Below are 17691 nucleotides of genomic sequence, written 5' to 3'. Positions count from 1 at the left end.
TCCAAAATCCTAGCATTCAATGGCCCGGAGAGAGGCTGCAAGACTCTAATTCCCAGAGGGCAGAGCGGTAGCTGCGCCTGCGCACTCCCAGTGAGGGCGTGTATGTCTGTGTGTCTGAGGGAGAGAGAGAGCGAGAGTGAGTGAGTGTGAGTGCTGGGTAGGGTGGTGGCCGTTACGTTCGGGGCAACGGCTACGGCAGTGGAGAAGTAAGAAGAGAAACAACGTCCGGCGCTTCCGCCTTCGCTTAGGAGGAGGAGGAGCTGGTAGGGAAAGGAAAGTGATTCGTCCTGGGCCTGGACTAGACAGAGTCGGGCCGGTGGGTGTCTGGGCTATGAGCCTTTGAGGGTCGCTTGGGACGCGGAGCGAGACACGAGAGCCGAGAGGTATGTCTCAGCCGCCGCCGCCGCCTCCGCTGCCGCCGCCACCTCCTCCCCCTGAGGCTCCGCAGACTCCGCCGTCCCTGGCGGCGGCGGCGGCGGCGGCTCCTCCGGGGGGGCTCTCGAAACGGAGAGACCGGAGAATCCTCTCTGGGAGCTGCCCGGATCCGAAGTGCCAGGCGCGTCTGTTCTTCCCGGCCTCCGGTTCTGTCAGCATCGAGTGTACCGAGTGCGGACAGCGGCACGAGCAGCAACAGCTGCTGGGGGTGGAGGAGGTGACCGACCCGGACGTAGTGCTACACAACCTGCTGCGGAACGCGCTGCTTGGGGTGACAGGGGCACCCAAGAAGAACACGGAACTGGTAAAGGTGATGGGCCTTTCTAACTACCACTGCAAATTGTTGTCGCCCATATTAGCTCGCTATGGAATGGATAAACAGACAGGCAGGGCTAAGCTTCTCCGGGACATGAACCAGGGCGAACTGTTCGATTGCGCTTTGCTAGGTGACCGCGCCTTCCTCATCGAACCAGAGCATGTTAACACAGTGGGCTATGGCAAGGACCGCTCCGGAAGCCTCCTGTATTTGCATGACACACTTGAGGACATCAAGCGGGCCAATAAAAGCCAGGAATGCCTCATTCCAGTTCATGTGGACGGGGATGGACACTGCTTGGTGCATGCTGTGTCCCGTGCTCTAGTAGGCCGGGAGCTCTTCTGGCATGCCTTGAGAGAGAATCTTAAACAGCACTTTCAGCAGCACCTGGCCCAATATCAAGCCCTGTTCCATGACTTCATTGATGCCGCTGAATGGGAGGATATTATCAATGAGTGTGACCCTCTGTTTGTACCACCTGAGGGTGTTCCCTTGGGCCTGAGGAACATCCACATATTTGGCCTTGCCAATGTATTACATCGCCCTATTATTCTGCTAGATTCTCTCAGTGGCATGAGAAGCTCTGGTGATTATTCAGCCACCTTTCTGCCTGGGCTCATCCCTGCAGAGAAGTGCACAGGGAGAGATGGTCATTTGAACAAACCAATCTGTATTGCATGGAGTAGCTCTGGTAGAAACCATTATATCCCCTTGGTAGGCATAAAAGGGGCTGCTTTGCCCAAATTGCCTATGAATTTGTTGCCTAAAGCATGGGGTGTGCCTCAGGACCTTATTAAAAAGTACATTAAACTTGAGGAGGATGGTGGTTGTGTTATTGGAGGAGACAGAAGTTTGCAGGATAAATACTTACTTAGGCTTGTGGCTGCTATGGAAGAAGTCTTTATGGACAAACACGGTATCCATCCTAGTTTGGTTGCTGATGTCCATCAGTATTTCTACAGGAGGACTGGGGTGATAGGAGTTCAGCCTGAAGAAGTTACAGCAGCTGCTAAAAAAGCAGTAATGGATAATCGCCTTCACAAATGTTTGCTCTGTGGTGCCCTTTCTGAACTTCATGTTCCTCCAGAGTGGTTGGCTCCAGGAGGGAAACTGTATAACCTGGCAAAAAGTACTCATGGACAGCTGAGGCCTGACAAAAATTATAGCTTTCCCTTGAACAATTTAGTTTGCTCATATGATTCAGTGAAAGATGTTCTGGTACCAGACTATGGATTGAGTAACCTGACAGCCTGTAATTGGTGCCATGGCACATCTGTGCGAAGGGTCAGAGGAGATGGGTCTATTGTGTATTTGGATGGGGACAGAACTAATTCTAGGTCCACTGGTGGCAAATGTGGTTGTGGATTCAAACATTTTTGGGATGGTAAAGAGTATGACAATCTACCAGAAGCTTTTCCTATTACTTTGGAATGGGGTGGAAGAGTGGTCAGAGAAACAGTATATTGGTTCCAGTATGAAAGTGATTCATCTTTGAATAGTAATGTTTATGATGTTGCAATGAAACTTGTTACCAAGCACTTTCCAGGTGAATTTGGGAGTGAAATCCTAGTTCAGAAAGTTGTCCATACTATACTGCATCAGACTGCCAAAAAGAATCCCGATGATTATACTCCTGTAAATATAGATGGTGCTCACGCCCAAAGAATTGGAGATGTACAAGGACAAGAGTCAGAGTCTCAGCTCCCAACTAAAATTATTCTTACTGGACAGAAAACAAAAACTTTGCACAAGGAGGAGTTAAACATGAGTAAAACTGAAAGAACTATTCAACAGAATATTACGGAACAGGCTGCTGTAATGCAGAAACGGAAAACAGAGAAGTTAAAACAAGAACAAAAAGGGCAACCCAGGACTGTTTCTCCTAGTACCATTCGTGATGGTCCGTCCTCTGCACCTGCTACCCCTACCAAGGCTCCATATTCACCAACAACTTCAAAGGAAAAGAAGATCCGAATAACAACTAATGATGGACGACAGTCCATGGTTACACTTAAATCTTCAACAACCTTTTTTGAACTTCAAGAAAGCATAGCCAGAGAATTTAACATTCCTCCATATTTACAGTGTATTCGATATGGCTTTCCTCCTAAAGAGTTAATGCCACCCCAGGCAGGAATGGAAAAGGAGCCGGTTCCTTTACAGCATGGTGACAGAATTACAATAGAGATTCTAAAAAGTAAAGCGGAAGGTGGTCAGTCTGCTGCAGCACACTCTGCCCACACTGTGAAACAAGAAGAGATTGCTGTTACTGGTAAACTATCCAAGGAACTTCAGGAGCAAGCTGACAAAGAAATGTACTCCTTGTGTCTTTTAGCAACATTAATGGGTAAGATAATTTTAACTTAGATGGTATTTCTTAATTGTGAATATTTTTCTGTTGTCTTCATGAAAAACAATCTGTGATCATTATAAAAACGATTTGATTATATAAATATTTTAGGAAGAGATTATTTTCTTCCTCCTAAATAGATGGATGTTAGCATGATTCTCCATTGAGTAAACATTAGGATAACTAAGAAAGTGAAAGTAGTCCATTAACTGTCACCAGATTATTTAAATATAACTTATTCTCATATTTTTTTAATAGCTTATAATGTATCTATTTAAAGTCTTTTAAAATATTTTCCCCCCAGGGCTGTATTGAGCCTGGTCACTTTGTCCCTTTTCATTTATTTTAAAATTTTCTTTTCCTGCATGTCATGTGATTTCAGGACTTCCTGTTTGATGAATTGCAGTTTCTGGTGTTTATATTCTCACTGCACTCCCACCTAATAGTCTCTGTCCTCCATTTCCTGTTCTTCCTTTCCTAGTTCATCACATTTTTATTTGTACATTAGGATTTGTGTTTAAGTAATTTCCTTGCTCAGTGACTCTTTGCTTTCAAACATATTGTACTATTATAACTCCTGAGAAATAAAAGAAACAGAGGTGGATGTTAATGTGTTTCTTAAGAAGCATTTCTTTTTAATAATTCAGCATAAATTAAAAATATCAACCAAATATGTAAACTAAAGCTTTAGATGATTTGGGATATGATCCAATGGTGCACTTTTTACATTATTTTTATTTGCTTACTCTTTGTTTTTAAATCACTGTTAATATGCTTTACTAAGGCTTAAAGTAGAGTTAAAATTTATATTACATATTAGAAGAGCCTTATTTTTGCTGAAATTAGAGTTTTTAACTAGAAAAGTGATCTGGGTTTTGATTCTGTTTTCTAAGAGTACTAAGTATCAGTGAGTTGGGCCTTGACCTACCAAAATAAAGATTATTCCTGGCTTGTTAAATTTGGGGGCCTAGAAGTTAATAGGAGATCTAAAAGCCCTGTACACATTAATAACTTGATATTGATATTGTAGATTTTATTTTGGCAGACATAGCCATCAAATCGGGGGATATGTCAAGAAATGTACTAGGCACTTTGTGTATTTCTATCTCTTAGAGTTTTTAGTTTCTTAGAGACTGCATGAAATAATAGGAAAGATTGTGTGATCTTTGGAGTCAGAAAGACCTCGAATTTGAATCTTGGCTCCACTACTTATTAACTTAGTGATTCAGGCAAGCTGCTTAACTCCCCGATACTTCAGTTGCCTCTGTACAAAATGCCTTTTGTGGTTGATACACAGGGCAACAGTAAAATCCTCCTAGAACTGTGAAAATCAAATAACATCGGCAAAGAATGGATAAAATTAGATACATGCAGAAGGTAGTTTAAAAACTGGCAATCTCCCAGGTCAAAAACAGGAAAAGAAAAGGTCTTCCTCAGTAGAAGATGAACTCTTGAGGATGTGGCTCATTTCTTATCTAACCTTGGATGCTCAGTACCTAGTATAGTGCCCAGCAGGTTGTAGGCACCCTGAATGTTTTTGATTGGATTAAATAGATGACATTAACATGTCTAAAGAAAGGCTGTGTCAGCAGAAATGGAATGGATGGTCAGCATTGAACATTGAAAAAGAGTTGAAAAGCAGAATTTGGCACTGTTTATACACTACTGTACAAAGGGAAAAGATACATCATCTGGGGTTCATGAAAATTCTGGTAACTAGAAAGATAATCTCTAGGGGCTGGAATATTTGATCAGTCCTCACCATGGCCTGGATGAAAGAACTGTATCTGTTTAGGGATTCTGTATTCATCAAGTATTCTGATCATTCATTTAACTTCCTAAGTATTGATGTACAGGTGAGAGCATACCTGTAGTCTTCACTTAGAAGACTGTGTTCTCCATTGTAGATAAATAAATTGGCAAGGGTGAGATTATGATCAGTACTGTAAAAGTCTGATTAGCATAATAATATATTTTATAATGAAAATTAGTAAAATGTAGTTCTGGTTTATAATTGGTCACTTTTTGAGTTTAGTTTGAGGTTTCTCAACCTGAATATCTGAGTACTAGACTATTGACTGCAATGAGTTCAGTAAGGTAGTGTCTTCTTGTTATGATCACTTTCCTCTTTACCTCCAACATTTATGTTGCTTCCCTTCTCAATACACAAATCTCTTTAAATCTTCTATTCCCAACACAAAATTTGAGTATAAAAAGAGTGTTTTGCTGATTTTATAGTGTAGCACTTGAGAGACTTTCTGCTGTAGTGTACTAAGACACTGCGTGGCCTGTATTAGTCCCTGTATTAAACATTAGTTTTTTTACCTCTAATTTTCTTATAACTGTATTTGAATTATGCAGAAGACATTCTTAATAAAAACTGATGTGTTGGTAAAAATGTCAGTTTGGGGATAGTTATATATACACACAACTTTATGTAAAGAGTGATGGAGAACTATTGATGTTTAGTTTGGAGAGGACTGGAAAATGGAAAATGACAGGGCTTATTTATAAAATTGCAAATTTCAAAATGCAGAAATTACTTTGTGAATTACCAGATGTGAACTGAGCTGTTATGAAAATAGTTCATCAAGCGTTATGCTGTTTGAATTGTTGGCTCCTTCTCGTTTAGGTGTAGGCTTAAATACCACCTTAGAGAGGCTTTCTCCTGACTACCTTTTCTAAGGGTTTGAGAGACCTTTGCTAACCACTCTAAGCGGGCCCCCTCTCTCATGGTACCCAGTTCATTTCTCTTATAGCACCTATTACAGGTTTCCATTATCTTATTTGTTGGTTTACTTCATTCATTTGCTTACCCCACCGTATTTATTATAAACTACTCAAAGGCAGAGATAGTAGTCTATACATGAATTTATACTATCATACTTTGAAGATTAAGTTAAACATTGATTCTGTTCCTTTCTGTGCTTAGCTACTTTGATATTTTTTATTTTCCTTCATATTTTTCAGTTATAAGATAATATTTTTAAAAATTCAAAGAATTTAAGTGTGTATAAAGTAAAATATGATAGTTGCCTGTAACATTTTTACTCCCCAGAGACTGTGTGTGTGTGTGTGTGTGTGTGTGTGTGTGTGATAAATACATCATTTAATGCTAATGATGCTGCTAAAAGTTGTATGGGCTGGATATACTTCAGGGATTCAGTATAAGGAAAAAAACAGGCATGCCTTTCTTAGAAATGGTTTTGACTACTGATAAAGTAGATACATTTTTAGATGGGAGGATCTGCAAGAAGGGTGGAGTGATGGCAATGGTTCTTTCAGCTAATGAATACCCTTAGGAGTATTTCTAGTAGAAACAGTCCCATGTTCCTAGTTTAAATTTACATTTTGGCCAGTTTATTTTATGGTCATAGATATTGGAGTTCAGAGTTAATGTTTAGTACCTTTGGGCATCTTTAAAAATATAAAGGGGGGGCATTTAAAAATATATTTCATTTCATTACTCAGCCATAAAGAAAGAACGAGATCTTGCCATTTGCAACAATATGGACGGACCTAGAGGGTATTATGCTAAGTAAAATAAGACAGAGTAAGACAAATACCATATGATTTTACATGTATGCAGAATCTAAAAAACAAAACAAAAAAGCAGAAACAGACCCATAAATACAGAAAACAAACTGATGGTCGTGGGGATGGGAAGTGGGCCAAATGGGTGAAGGGGCATGGGAGGTACAGTCTTCTAGTTGCAGAATGAAAAAGTCATGGGGATGAAAGTTAAAGCCTAGGGACTATAGTCAGCGGTATTGTAATAGTGTATGGTGGCAGCTACACTTATGTTGAGTGTAGCATAACCTATAGAGTTGTCAAATCACGGTGTTATACACCTGAAACTAATGTAACATTGTGTGTCAATTATGCCTCAATAAAAACACATAAATAAATTTCATATAGGTGTTAGAATTTAAAATTTGCTCACTTTATAAATTGCAAAGTAGAAACTTCAAATTGCCTTTTTAAAAATCTAGTTAGAAAATTAGAATGACGGGGGTGCCTGTGTGGCTCAGTCTGTTGAGCGTCTGACTCTTTATTTCAACTCAGGTCATGATCCTGGGGTTGTAGGATTGAACCCCACATTGTTTAGTGTGGAGCCTGCTTGGGGTTCTCTCTCTCTGTCCCTCTGCCCCTCTTCCCCAAATAAAAAAAAGATTGGAATGATGAGCTTAAAGCCCACTTTTAACCCCATGATTTTATTAGTAGTAAAAGTTAGAAAAATGAAAATTTTAAAAATGTTTCATTTTAACATGCTTTTTAAAAATTAAATATTGCTTCTTAAGGAGGAAAAAAGTCAGATAAACCAAAAGAAAAACGATCTGTAATATCACTGCCATATATAACTTAGATAGGAGAACTGAAGATTTTTAGGAGGAAGACAAAGTTTAGACAGAGATTATTGATGGTGATACAGACTTTTTTCTACATTTATACATACACACAATATGTTGAATATAAATATTTTACTGTTCACTGTGGAGAAACAAATGAATTATAAAGTAAAACTGGGGCACCTGGGTGGCTCAGTTGGTTAAGCATCCGGCTCTTCGGACTTCAGCTAAGGTCATGATCTCACAGTTTGTGAGTTTGAGCCCCACATTGGGCTCTGCACTGATAGCATGGAGCCTGCTTGGGATTCTCTCTCTGTCCCTCTTTCTCTGCCCCTCCCTTGCTTGTGTGCTCTGTTTCTCTTTCTCTTAAAATAAATAAATTAAAAAATTTTTTTAATAAAATAAAAGTAAAATTAATTGAGGACTAACAATATGAATTAATACAATATTTGTTCAATGTTTTACCAAGCTTTTCCTATTCTCCAAGAGTTTGCTTTCTAATGAAATGGTAGAAAAATAATTCTTTCCCTTTTTTGTAAGATTACTCTTAATAACTTTCAAATAGACAATACAGTATTAACTATAGTCACCATGCTGTACTTTACATTCCCATGACTTATTTATTTGATAACTGGAAGTTTGTACCTAAAAGTCTTTTCCTTTGTTTTTGCTGTGATTTTTTTTATTAGATTCATGAAGAGGTATAGATGGTTCCATTAGTTATATTTTATCAGTATTGACACTGAAGAACAGTTATCATGGTGCTGCTTCAGTTAAGTTTTTCTGAACTTATTTGAGGCACTGTTAAAAGGAAAAACGTCATTTATACTGTTCATTCATGTACATTCATTCAATGAATGTTAAGAATGATACTGTCTACCTAGCACCGTGCCAGGCCCTGGAAATAGAAAGTCAGATAGACCAGTGACCTTTTCCTGACTTTGAAAGGCTAGTCTAGAAGGGGAAACAGAAAAATACACTAAATTACCCTGTAGTGTGATGAGGGCTGTGGTACTCATATGCATAGGAGTAGCAAGGAAGGTACCTACCTATCCACCACTCTGAAGAATGCTAGAGAAAGTGACACCTAAATTGAGTTTTAAAGAATATATAGCAATTATTGGCCATTGGGAACCAGAGAGCATTTTGGTGGTGTTGCTTTGTAAAACTCAAGTTAGGGTATGATGTGAGATGTGGGATAGGAGAGAATGCAAGGATTACTCTTATCTGCCATGAAAAAGGAGCTTGGACTTTACCTTATGTTTTTGGGGGAACCATTAAAGGTGCAACTCTGAAGGTATTATGGAGGAGGGATTTGAGAACAAGATTGGAGGGAAAACCAGTTAAGGAGATGGTGGCAGTAATTCGAATAGGAGACAGGCCTGAACCAGGGCAATTGTAGAATTGATGGAGACAAATGCAGTGGAGAGCCATATGATGCTAATGGGGCTCTTGTGCAGAATGTCACAATCCATTTTTCCTGACCTCTAATTTCTTTTTTTGGTTCTGTTGCCAACAAATGGAAGTATCTGTATACCAAAGGAAATAATTTGCCTACTTTTTCCTCCTAACCAGTTGTTGATGCCATGGATTTCTGTAAGAAAAGACTGCGGATAGTTCTGTCAAATTTGTAGTAACACAATTTGACCTCTGGTAGAGGTTTAATATCAATGGAAAGGGTAGGTTTAAGCTTTGGAATGATACACAGGATTCAAATCCTGGCTCTGCCACTTACTAGCTGTTTGATCTTGGGAGAATTGCTTAAACTCTGAGCTTGTTTCTTTTTCTGTAAAATAGGACTTAGTTGTGATGAGAAAATGAAACTGTAAAGTTCCAGCTCAAAGCTGGGTAGATAATAGAGGTTTTGATTTATTTATCCTTCCCTTAAGCAACAGAGCATGCATACTCAGTGGGGCCACATATTGCTCTCAAAGGGGGTGAATTTGGTTCTTGGGAGATGGAGAGAGTAAAAAAAACTTTAATGAATAAAATTCTGATGTAGTACATAGACAAACAGTATATCTGTATATCTGTAGTATTCAAATGTAATGAAGGAGGCAGCATAGGAATATAGTGTCTTAAAAGGGTCCTTAGGAACAATTAAAAAAAAGAAGGATCCTTAGAGGGACAGAATGAAAACAAGATTAATAACCACTCCAATAGAGTTCTAATTGGTTAGAGTTCCAGAATAGTTAAGGAATAGGAATAGTTAAGTTATGTAAAGCACTAAGAAATGTCATTTTTTTTTTTTACTAGTATTTAATGGTGGTCAATTCTGAAGAGTTCCCTAATTTGAGACCCGTTCAGACTTTTACCAAAAAAACTTAAGTGCTACCATTATAATTTTTTACGTTTTCCAAATAAATTGTATTCTGATATTTTATAAAATAGTACAAAGTAATATTGATAAGTAAATGAAAGGTTATCATAGAAATAATTCATCCAAATGAAGTCTAATGATAAATTCAGCAACCAGAACTTCTACTAGAAGTTATTAACATTCTCTATTTGGGGATTTTATTAATATTAAAATTTTAAATTTGTATGCCCACCCTTAAATTTAGCCATTTTCTGGTAATACTGTATCATTAATGAATGAAGTGTTTGTGTGTAAGTAAATGTTCTATTCAACCGAAACTTTAAGTGCCTGGCCTTTTAAAATTTGCATACTTTTTTTTTTTTTTTTTTTTTTTTTAAAAATTTTTTTTTTTTTCAACATTTATTTATTTTTGGGACAGAGAGAGACAGAGCATGAACGGGGGAGGGGCAGAGAGAGAGGGAGACACAGAATCGGAAACAGGCTCCAGGCTCTGAGCCATCAGCCCAGAGCCCGACGCGGGGCTCGAACTCACGGACCGCGAGATCGTGACCTGGCTGAAGTCGGACGCTTAACCGACTGCGCCACCCAGGCGCCCCTAAAATTTGCATACTTTAAACTGATGTACTGAATAACTTTAGCCAACTGCCATGCAAATTCCTATTCTTGTTTATAAATGTGGGAAGGGGTTAGAGCTCTGAGAGATTGCATGTACATAGTGATTAAGCCTCATCATCAGTAACCTCCATTCAAAACTCAGACCCAGTATAATCTTCTAGTAGGAAAAATAAAAACCTTTCTTTGTTAAGATTAACTTAAAAAATTCTGATCGTACATGTACATTATCAGATGAGAAAATAGTGAAAGTATAAGGAAACAAAAACAACCATTCCTCTAGTTACCAGAAGTAACTATTACGTTCTTTCCATTCTTTATTACCTTTTTGAACAGTGATCATCATTCTTAACTTTTTATTTGAAACTTCTTATTGAATAGTCACTGTCAAAGGATGTTCTTGAAAAAATATTTTTGTGAAATGGTGATTTGCTTGGGGACATTTTGTGGACTTCTATAGGTTATTCTAAATCTCTTCAACAAGTCATTTCCCCTCTAAATTTCTATTTAAAAAAGTCAACTTTGGAACAACACAATACAACATCAATTACTTATCTTCAGTCTACCTATAGACTTCTCTCCCTAGCCTCTTCCATCTATTTTTGTTTAGTTTTAACATAAATATAGAATGTTCTGTATTCTACTTGTTAAAAATAAATATCTTCCTATCACTCTCTCTGTTGGTTTAGTTCAGTGTTGAGAAATACTTTCCTTTGAGTTGGATTGAGTCTTCAGATATATTTTGTTTCATATGCCCAGTATTGACTCATGCAGTTTTAAAGACATTTTTGAATTAGTTTCTACATTTAAAAATAGGGAGAATTCACATGAAAAACCTAGCTTTCTGGCTTCTGAAAAGCCAGATGGTCTTAAAGCATTGGGCTTACACTCTGCTATGATAGCACTTGGCAGTCAGTGGCTGCCACCTTTAGATAGGTCATGGGTTTTCCAGTTTACCGCAGTCCCATCACTCCATATCATCTCCTTATGTTATACCAAGCTGCATCACTTATTTAGGAGATCTACCTTGCAATCTCTGTTCAAGGTTAATCATTAGGCAACCCTGGGTGGAATTCTTTTGTTTGTTGCTAATACTGTTTGTTTTTATTTTACAGGAGAAGATGTATGGTCTTATGCAAAGGGCCTTCCTCACATGTTCCAGCAGGGTGGAGTGTTCTACAATATTATGAAGAAAACCATGGGTATAGTTAATATATGATTTTATTCTTAGATAATATCTCCATTTAAGCTATTATAAGATTAAGAAAGATCAGATAGTATTCTTCTAAAAGCTATTTCCAGGGCACCTGGGTGGCTCAGTTGGTTGAGCATCCGACTCTTGATTTTGGCTCAGGTCATGATCCCAGGGTCATGGGATCAAGCCTTTTGTTGAGCTATGTGACAGACGCTGAGCCTATTTAAGATTCTCTCTCTTTCTCTCTTCTCTGCCCCTCTCCCCTGCTCATGCTTGCTTTCTCTCTGAAACAAAAAAATTAAATAAAAATAAGGCTATTTCCAACATTTATTTTAGGTATATATTCTTCAGCAGTCTGCCTAATTAAAGTGGATTATTCTCTTGATATGGTCAGCTATATTTTCTGCTATAATATTACAAAAAGTCTCCTATCACTTTCTTGCTCCTATTTTCTCATTAAATTATGTATATGATTCTAAGGACAAATTGTGAAATTAGAAGCAGAATTGATTGTAATGCTAGTGACTTCCAGAACCAGATAATACAGTATTTTTGTTGTTGTTGTTGTTGTTGTGTTTTGGCTATTCTTATTATATACCTCAGTGTTTTCTGGATTTTAAGAAATAGTTCATTTTATATATTTAACTTCTCATATTGTATATGCATTGTTTGTAAAGATATATGCAAGTATGCAACTTCAGAGTTTTAAGGTCTTAAGAGAAATGTTGGCAATGTGTGTGTGTGTTTGGATCTCACATGTTTTTTCAAAGATTTGATGTGAATAATTTTGGCCCCAGACTTTATCACTCTGGCTTTTCTCATTTTTCCACCTACCGGACCTCTGTAGACATTAAGTGCACAGTCACTATTTATGGATTTTATCTCTTACACACTTTTTTTCCTTCTTACAAAAACAGCCCAACTTGGCTGTTGTAGAAATGTTCAAACATATGTAAAAGTAGCAAGAATAATATAATGAACCCCTGTTAACCCACCACTTGTCTTCAGCAATTCTCAGTACATTTCTATTTACATCAACTGGACTATTTTAAAAGAAATCCAGACATAATATAATTTCATCTGTAAGAACTTTAGTATGTATCTCTAAAAGTAAGAACTTTCCTTAAAAAATTACAATATATTATCACATATTAAAAATATGAAAAATAATTTTTAAAACATCAAATATCCAGTGAGTGTTTAAATTTCCTTGATTTTTGATTGTCTCCATTTTTTTTTTCTTTTATTTTATTTGAATCAGGGACCAAAGAATTGCTGGCTTCCTTCCTTTCTCCCTTGATCTTACTTCTTTCATTCCTTTCTTTCTAAGACAGGATTGTTGAAGCATATTTGCATATAATAAAATTCACCCTTTGTAGGTATTCAGTGTAATATGAATTTTGACAAACATATACAGCCCAGTAGCCACCACCACAGTCAAGATACAGAACATTTCCATCATTCCAAAAAGTTGTCTTGTGCTCCGTTCTAATGAATCCCTTACCCCTACCCCTAGGCCCTGACAACCACTGATTTTATTTCTGTCTCTTTATGTTTGCTTTTTCATTATTGCCATATAAATGGATTAATTTAATACAACCCTTTGTGTCTGGCTTCTTTGATTTAGCACAGGGGTTGGCAAACTACTGTTTGTGGGCCATATCAGGCCTGCTGCCCGTTGTGTATAAAGTTTTATCAGAACACAGCCAAAAAGAACACAGCCATACTCACATTGTCTATGGCTGCTTTCACACTACAATGGCAGAGTTGAATAGTTGTAACAGAGACTATATAGTCTGAAAACATAAAGTATTTACTGTGTTGTTCCATTACAGGAAAAATTTGCCAATTTCTGTTTTAGCTTAATGCTTTTGAGATTCATCTATCTGGTTGCATATATTAGTAGTTCATTGTTTTTTATGCTGAGTAATACTCCATTGGACATGGATATGTCACATTTTTAAAAATCCATAACCAATTGAAGGACATTTGGATTATTTTCAGTTTTGGTTTACTATGGATAAGGCCACCATAAACATTTGTGAACAGGTCTTTGTGTGTGGACATATATTTCACTTCCCTTTTGTAAATACCTATGAATGGGATTGCTGAGTCATATGGTAAGTGTATGTTTATCTTTATAAGAAGCTTCCAAACCATTTTCCAAAGTAGCGGGATCATTTTTTATTCCTACTAACACTGCATTGGAGTTCCAGTTGCTCTGTATCTTTCTTTACCAACACTTGGTAGTATCAGTTTTTGTTTTTAAAACGATTTTAATAGGTTTATAGTACTATCTCATAGTGGTTTTAATTTGCATTTCCCTAATATCCAATGATGTTGACCATCTTCTCATATGCTTATTTGCTTCCTACTTCTTCCTTTGCTCATTTGTTTAAAATGTTTTATTTATTTTTGAGAGAGTGTGATTAGGGTAGGGGCAGAGAGAGTGGGACAGAGGATCGGAAGTGAGCTCTGCTCTGACACCAGTGGGCCCTATGTGGGGCTCAAACTCATGAAATGTGAGATCATGACCTGAACCAAAGCTGGACGCTCAACTGACAGCCATCCAGGCACCCCATCCTTTGCTCATCTTTAAATTGGCTTGAATCTTTATTTTAAGTTGAGTTTTGAGAGTTCTTTATATATTCTAGGCACACATCATTTATCAGGTAAGTGTTCTGCAAATATTTTCTCCCAGTTTGTAATTGGTGTTTTCATTCTCTTAACAGTATCTTTTGAAGATCAGAGATTTCAATTTTGATAACCAATTTAACACTTTTTTTCTTTCATGATTTATACTTTTTGTGCCCTATCCAAACAATCCTTACCTAATCAAAGGTCACAAAATTTTTCTTCTATGTTTTCTTCTAGGGGTTTTTATAGTTTTAGGTTTTATATTTAGGTTTATGATCTATTTCAAGTTGATTTTTTTATATGTCACAAGGTATGAGTTGAGGTTCATTTTTTTTATGTATGGACATCCAATTGTGCCAGCACTGTTTGTTGAAAACAGTACGCCTTGTCCATTGAATTACTTTGGTAGCTTCATCAAAAATCAACTGACCATGGGTTATACACTTGAAAAGGGTATATGCAAAATATAGCATCAGTAAAATTATTTTTAAAAATCAATTGACCATGTATATGTGGGTCTGTTTTTAGATACTATTTTCTGATTTGTTGATCTATATGTCTCTCCTTTAACAAATACTGTAGTCTTGATTACAGTATCATTATAGTAATTCTTGAAATCAGTTGGTATGAGTCTTCTATTTTTATTCTTTTTTTTCTATTTTCTAAAAGTTTTAATTTAAATTCCAGTTGACATACAGTGTAATAATTAGTTTCAGGTATACAATATAGTGATTCAACACTTCCATACAACACTTAGTGCTCATCACAACAAGTGCACTCCTTAATGCCCAAACCTATTTAACTCATCCCCCACCCACCTCCCCTCTGGTAACCATTAGTTTGTTCTCTGTAGTTAAGAGTCTGTTTCTTGATTTGCCTCTCCCTCACCCCCCTTTTTTTCCCTTTGCTCATTTATTTCTTAAATTCCACATGAGTGAAATCACATGGTATTTGTCTTTCTATGACTTATTTTACTTAGCATAATACTTTTTAGCTCTGTCTATGTCATTGCAAACATCTTTATTCTTTACCAAAAAAACTTTTTGGATATCTTAGGTGCTTTGCTTATCCATATAAATTTTAGAATCAACCTGTCAGTTTCTATAAAAAAAATCTGGGATTTTTACTGTGATTTGTTGACTATATAGATCAAATTGAGGATAATTGATATTTTTACATCAATTCTTCTCATTTCATGAAAACTTTGTATTTCTCCATTTATTTAAGCGTTCTTTAATTTCTGTCATCAAAATTTTGTAATTTTCAGTATACAATTCTTGGAAATCCTAAATATTTCATGTTTTGGGAATGCTTGTAAAAGATGCTTTTTAAAAATTCCAATTTCCTTTTGTTCTTTGCTAGTGCATAGAAAATTGGTTTTTATGCATTGACCTTGTATCCTGTGACTTGCTAAATTCACATATTCTAGTAGCTTTTGATCAGATTCTATGGGATTGTCTATGTAGGTTATCATATCTTTTGCAAGTAAAAAAGTTATTTTTTTCCTTCTCAGTTAGTATGCCTTGTATTTCTTTCTCTTGCCTTATTGCACTGGCTATAAGTTCATTGTGGAATAGGAGTGGTGACAGCAGACTTCCTTGCCTTGTTCCTGATCTTTGGGGGCAGGCATTAGCATTCAGCCTCTAGGTTTTTCAGGTTGAAGACATTCCTTTCAATTGGTAGTTTACTGAGAATTTATATTTTGAATGGATGTTGAATTTTATTAGGTGCTCTCTTCCTGCATCTATTGAGATGATCTTATGGTTTTTCTCTTTAGTTTATCGATAGGGTGAATTATATTGATTTTTGGATGTTGAGTCAACTTTGCGGCTGGATTCAAATCACTTATTTTGTTGAGTGTTTTGTGACTTATGTCGGTATGATGGCATGTAATTTTTTTTAATGTTTATTTATTTTGAGAGAGAGAGAGAAAGAGACAGAGAGCATAAGTTGGGGAGAGGCAGAGAGAATGGGAGAGAGATTCCCAAGCAGGCTCCACACTACCAGAGCAGAGCCCAACACAGGGCTCGATCCCATGAACCGAGAGATCGTGACCTGAGCCAAAATCAAGAGAGACATTTGACCAACTGAGCCACCCAGATACCCCAGAATGTAGTTGTCTTGTAATGACTGTTTAATCAGGGTAATATTGGCTTCATAAAATAGAGTTGAGAAGTGTTTGTTTCTCTTTCGTTTTCAGGTAGATTTTGTAATAACTGATATTATTTCTTTTTTTTTCCCTTCAAATTTTTATTTAAATTCTAGTCAGTTTACGTACAGTGCAGTATTGCTTTCAGGAGTAGAATTCAATGACTTATCACTTATGTACAACACCCAGTGCTTATCATAACAAGTGCCCTCCTTAATACCCATCACCCATCTCTTTCATTCCTCCCCCACCTTCCTCCATCAGCCCTCAGTTCTTTATCATTAGGAGTCTCTTACAGTTTGTTTCCCTCTCTCTTTTTTTCTCTCCCTCCCATCCTTTCATCTCTTTTGTTCCTTAAATTCCACGTATGAGTTAAATCATAATGGTATTTGTCTTTCTCTCCCTGACTTACTTCACACTCTGGCTCCATCCATGTCATTGCAAATGGCAAGATTTCATTCTTTTTTATGACTGGATAATATTCCAGTGTGTGTGTGTGTGTGTGTGTGTGTGTGTGTGTGTGTGTGTGTTTACCACATTTTCTTCATGCATTCATCAGTTGATGGACATTTGGGCTCTTTCCATAGTTTGGCTGTTGTTGATAATGCTGGTATAAACATTGGGGTGCCTGTACCCCTTTGAGTCTGTTTTTTTGTATCCTATAGATAAATACCTAGTAGTGCAATTACTGGATTGTAGGGTAGTTCTGTTTTTAACTTTTTGAGGAACCTCCATACTGTTTTCTAGAGGATATTATTTCTTTCTTAACTATTTGGTAGAATCCATCAATGAAGCCATCTGTGCTTGGAATTTTCTTTGCTGGACATTTTAAACTATGAATTTAATTTCTTTAATAGAGTCCTCTTAAGGTTATGTCTTTTTTCTTGAGTAAGCTTTGTTAGTTTTATTTTTCAATAAATCTATCCATTTCATCCAAGTTATCAATTTTATTGGCATAAAATTATTTATAATCTTCCCTTACTATCTATTTAATATCTGTAAAGTCTCTAGCTCTTTCATTTTGATATAGGTAAATCTGTGCCTCTCTTGTTTTGCTGGCCAATCCAGCTAATGGTTTATCAGTTTTATTGATCTTTTCAAAGAAACAGGTTTTGGTTTCACAGGTTTTCTCTATTTTTATTTTCTAATAAAGGTAGAATTATTTAAATTTAAAGCTGGGGCGCCTGGGTGGCGCAGTAGGTTAAGCGTCCGACTTCAGCCAGGTCACGATCTCGCGGTCCGTGAGTTCGAGCCCCGCGTCAGGCTCTGGGCTGATGGCTCAGAGCCTGGAGCCTGTTTCCGATTCTGTGTCTCCCTCTCTCTCTGCC

The 17691-nt window shown here is 37.1% G+C and overlaps 1 protein-coding gene across 1 annotated transcript in view; it reads left to right on the top strand.

The window, feature by feature from the left end:
- Nucleotides 1-127: 127 nt before the first annotated feature.
- Nucleotides 128-17691, top strand: part of VCPIP1 (valosin containing protein interacting protein 1) — a 28381-nt gene continuing 10817 nt past the window's right edge. Inside the window, exons 1-2 of the mRNA XM_047073993.1 lie at nt 128-3098; nt 11498-11584. Coding sequence (XP_046929949.1) covers nt 386-3098; nt 11498-11584 — 2800 coding nt within the window. The 5' untranslated portion in view covers nt 128-385. The remainder of the gene's footprint in view (nt 3099-11497; nt 11585-17691) is intronic.

The sequence above is a fragment of the Lynx rufus genome, unplaced genomic scaffold (genome assembly GCF_022079265.1).
Source record: "Lynx rufus isolate CCGP_SWC_20201006 ecotype Redwood Valley unplaced genomic scaffold, mLynRuf1.p SCAF_12, whole genome shotgun sequence".
NCBI classification, from domain to species: domain Eukaryota; kingdom Metazoa; phylum Chordata; class Mammalia; order Carnivora; family Felidae; genus Lynx; species Lynx rufus.
Note: the sequence above shows the minus strand (reverse complement) of the source record. Positions and strands in the feature narration are given on the sequence as shown.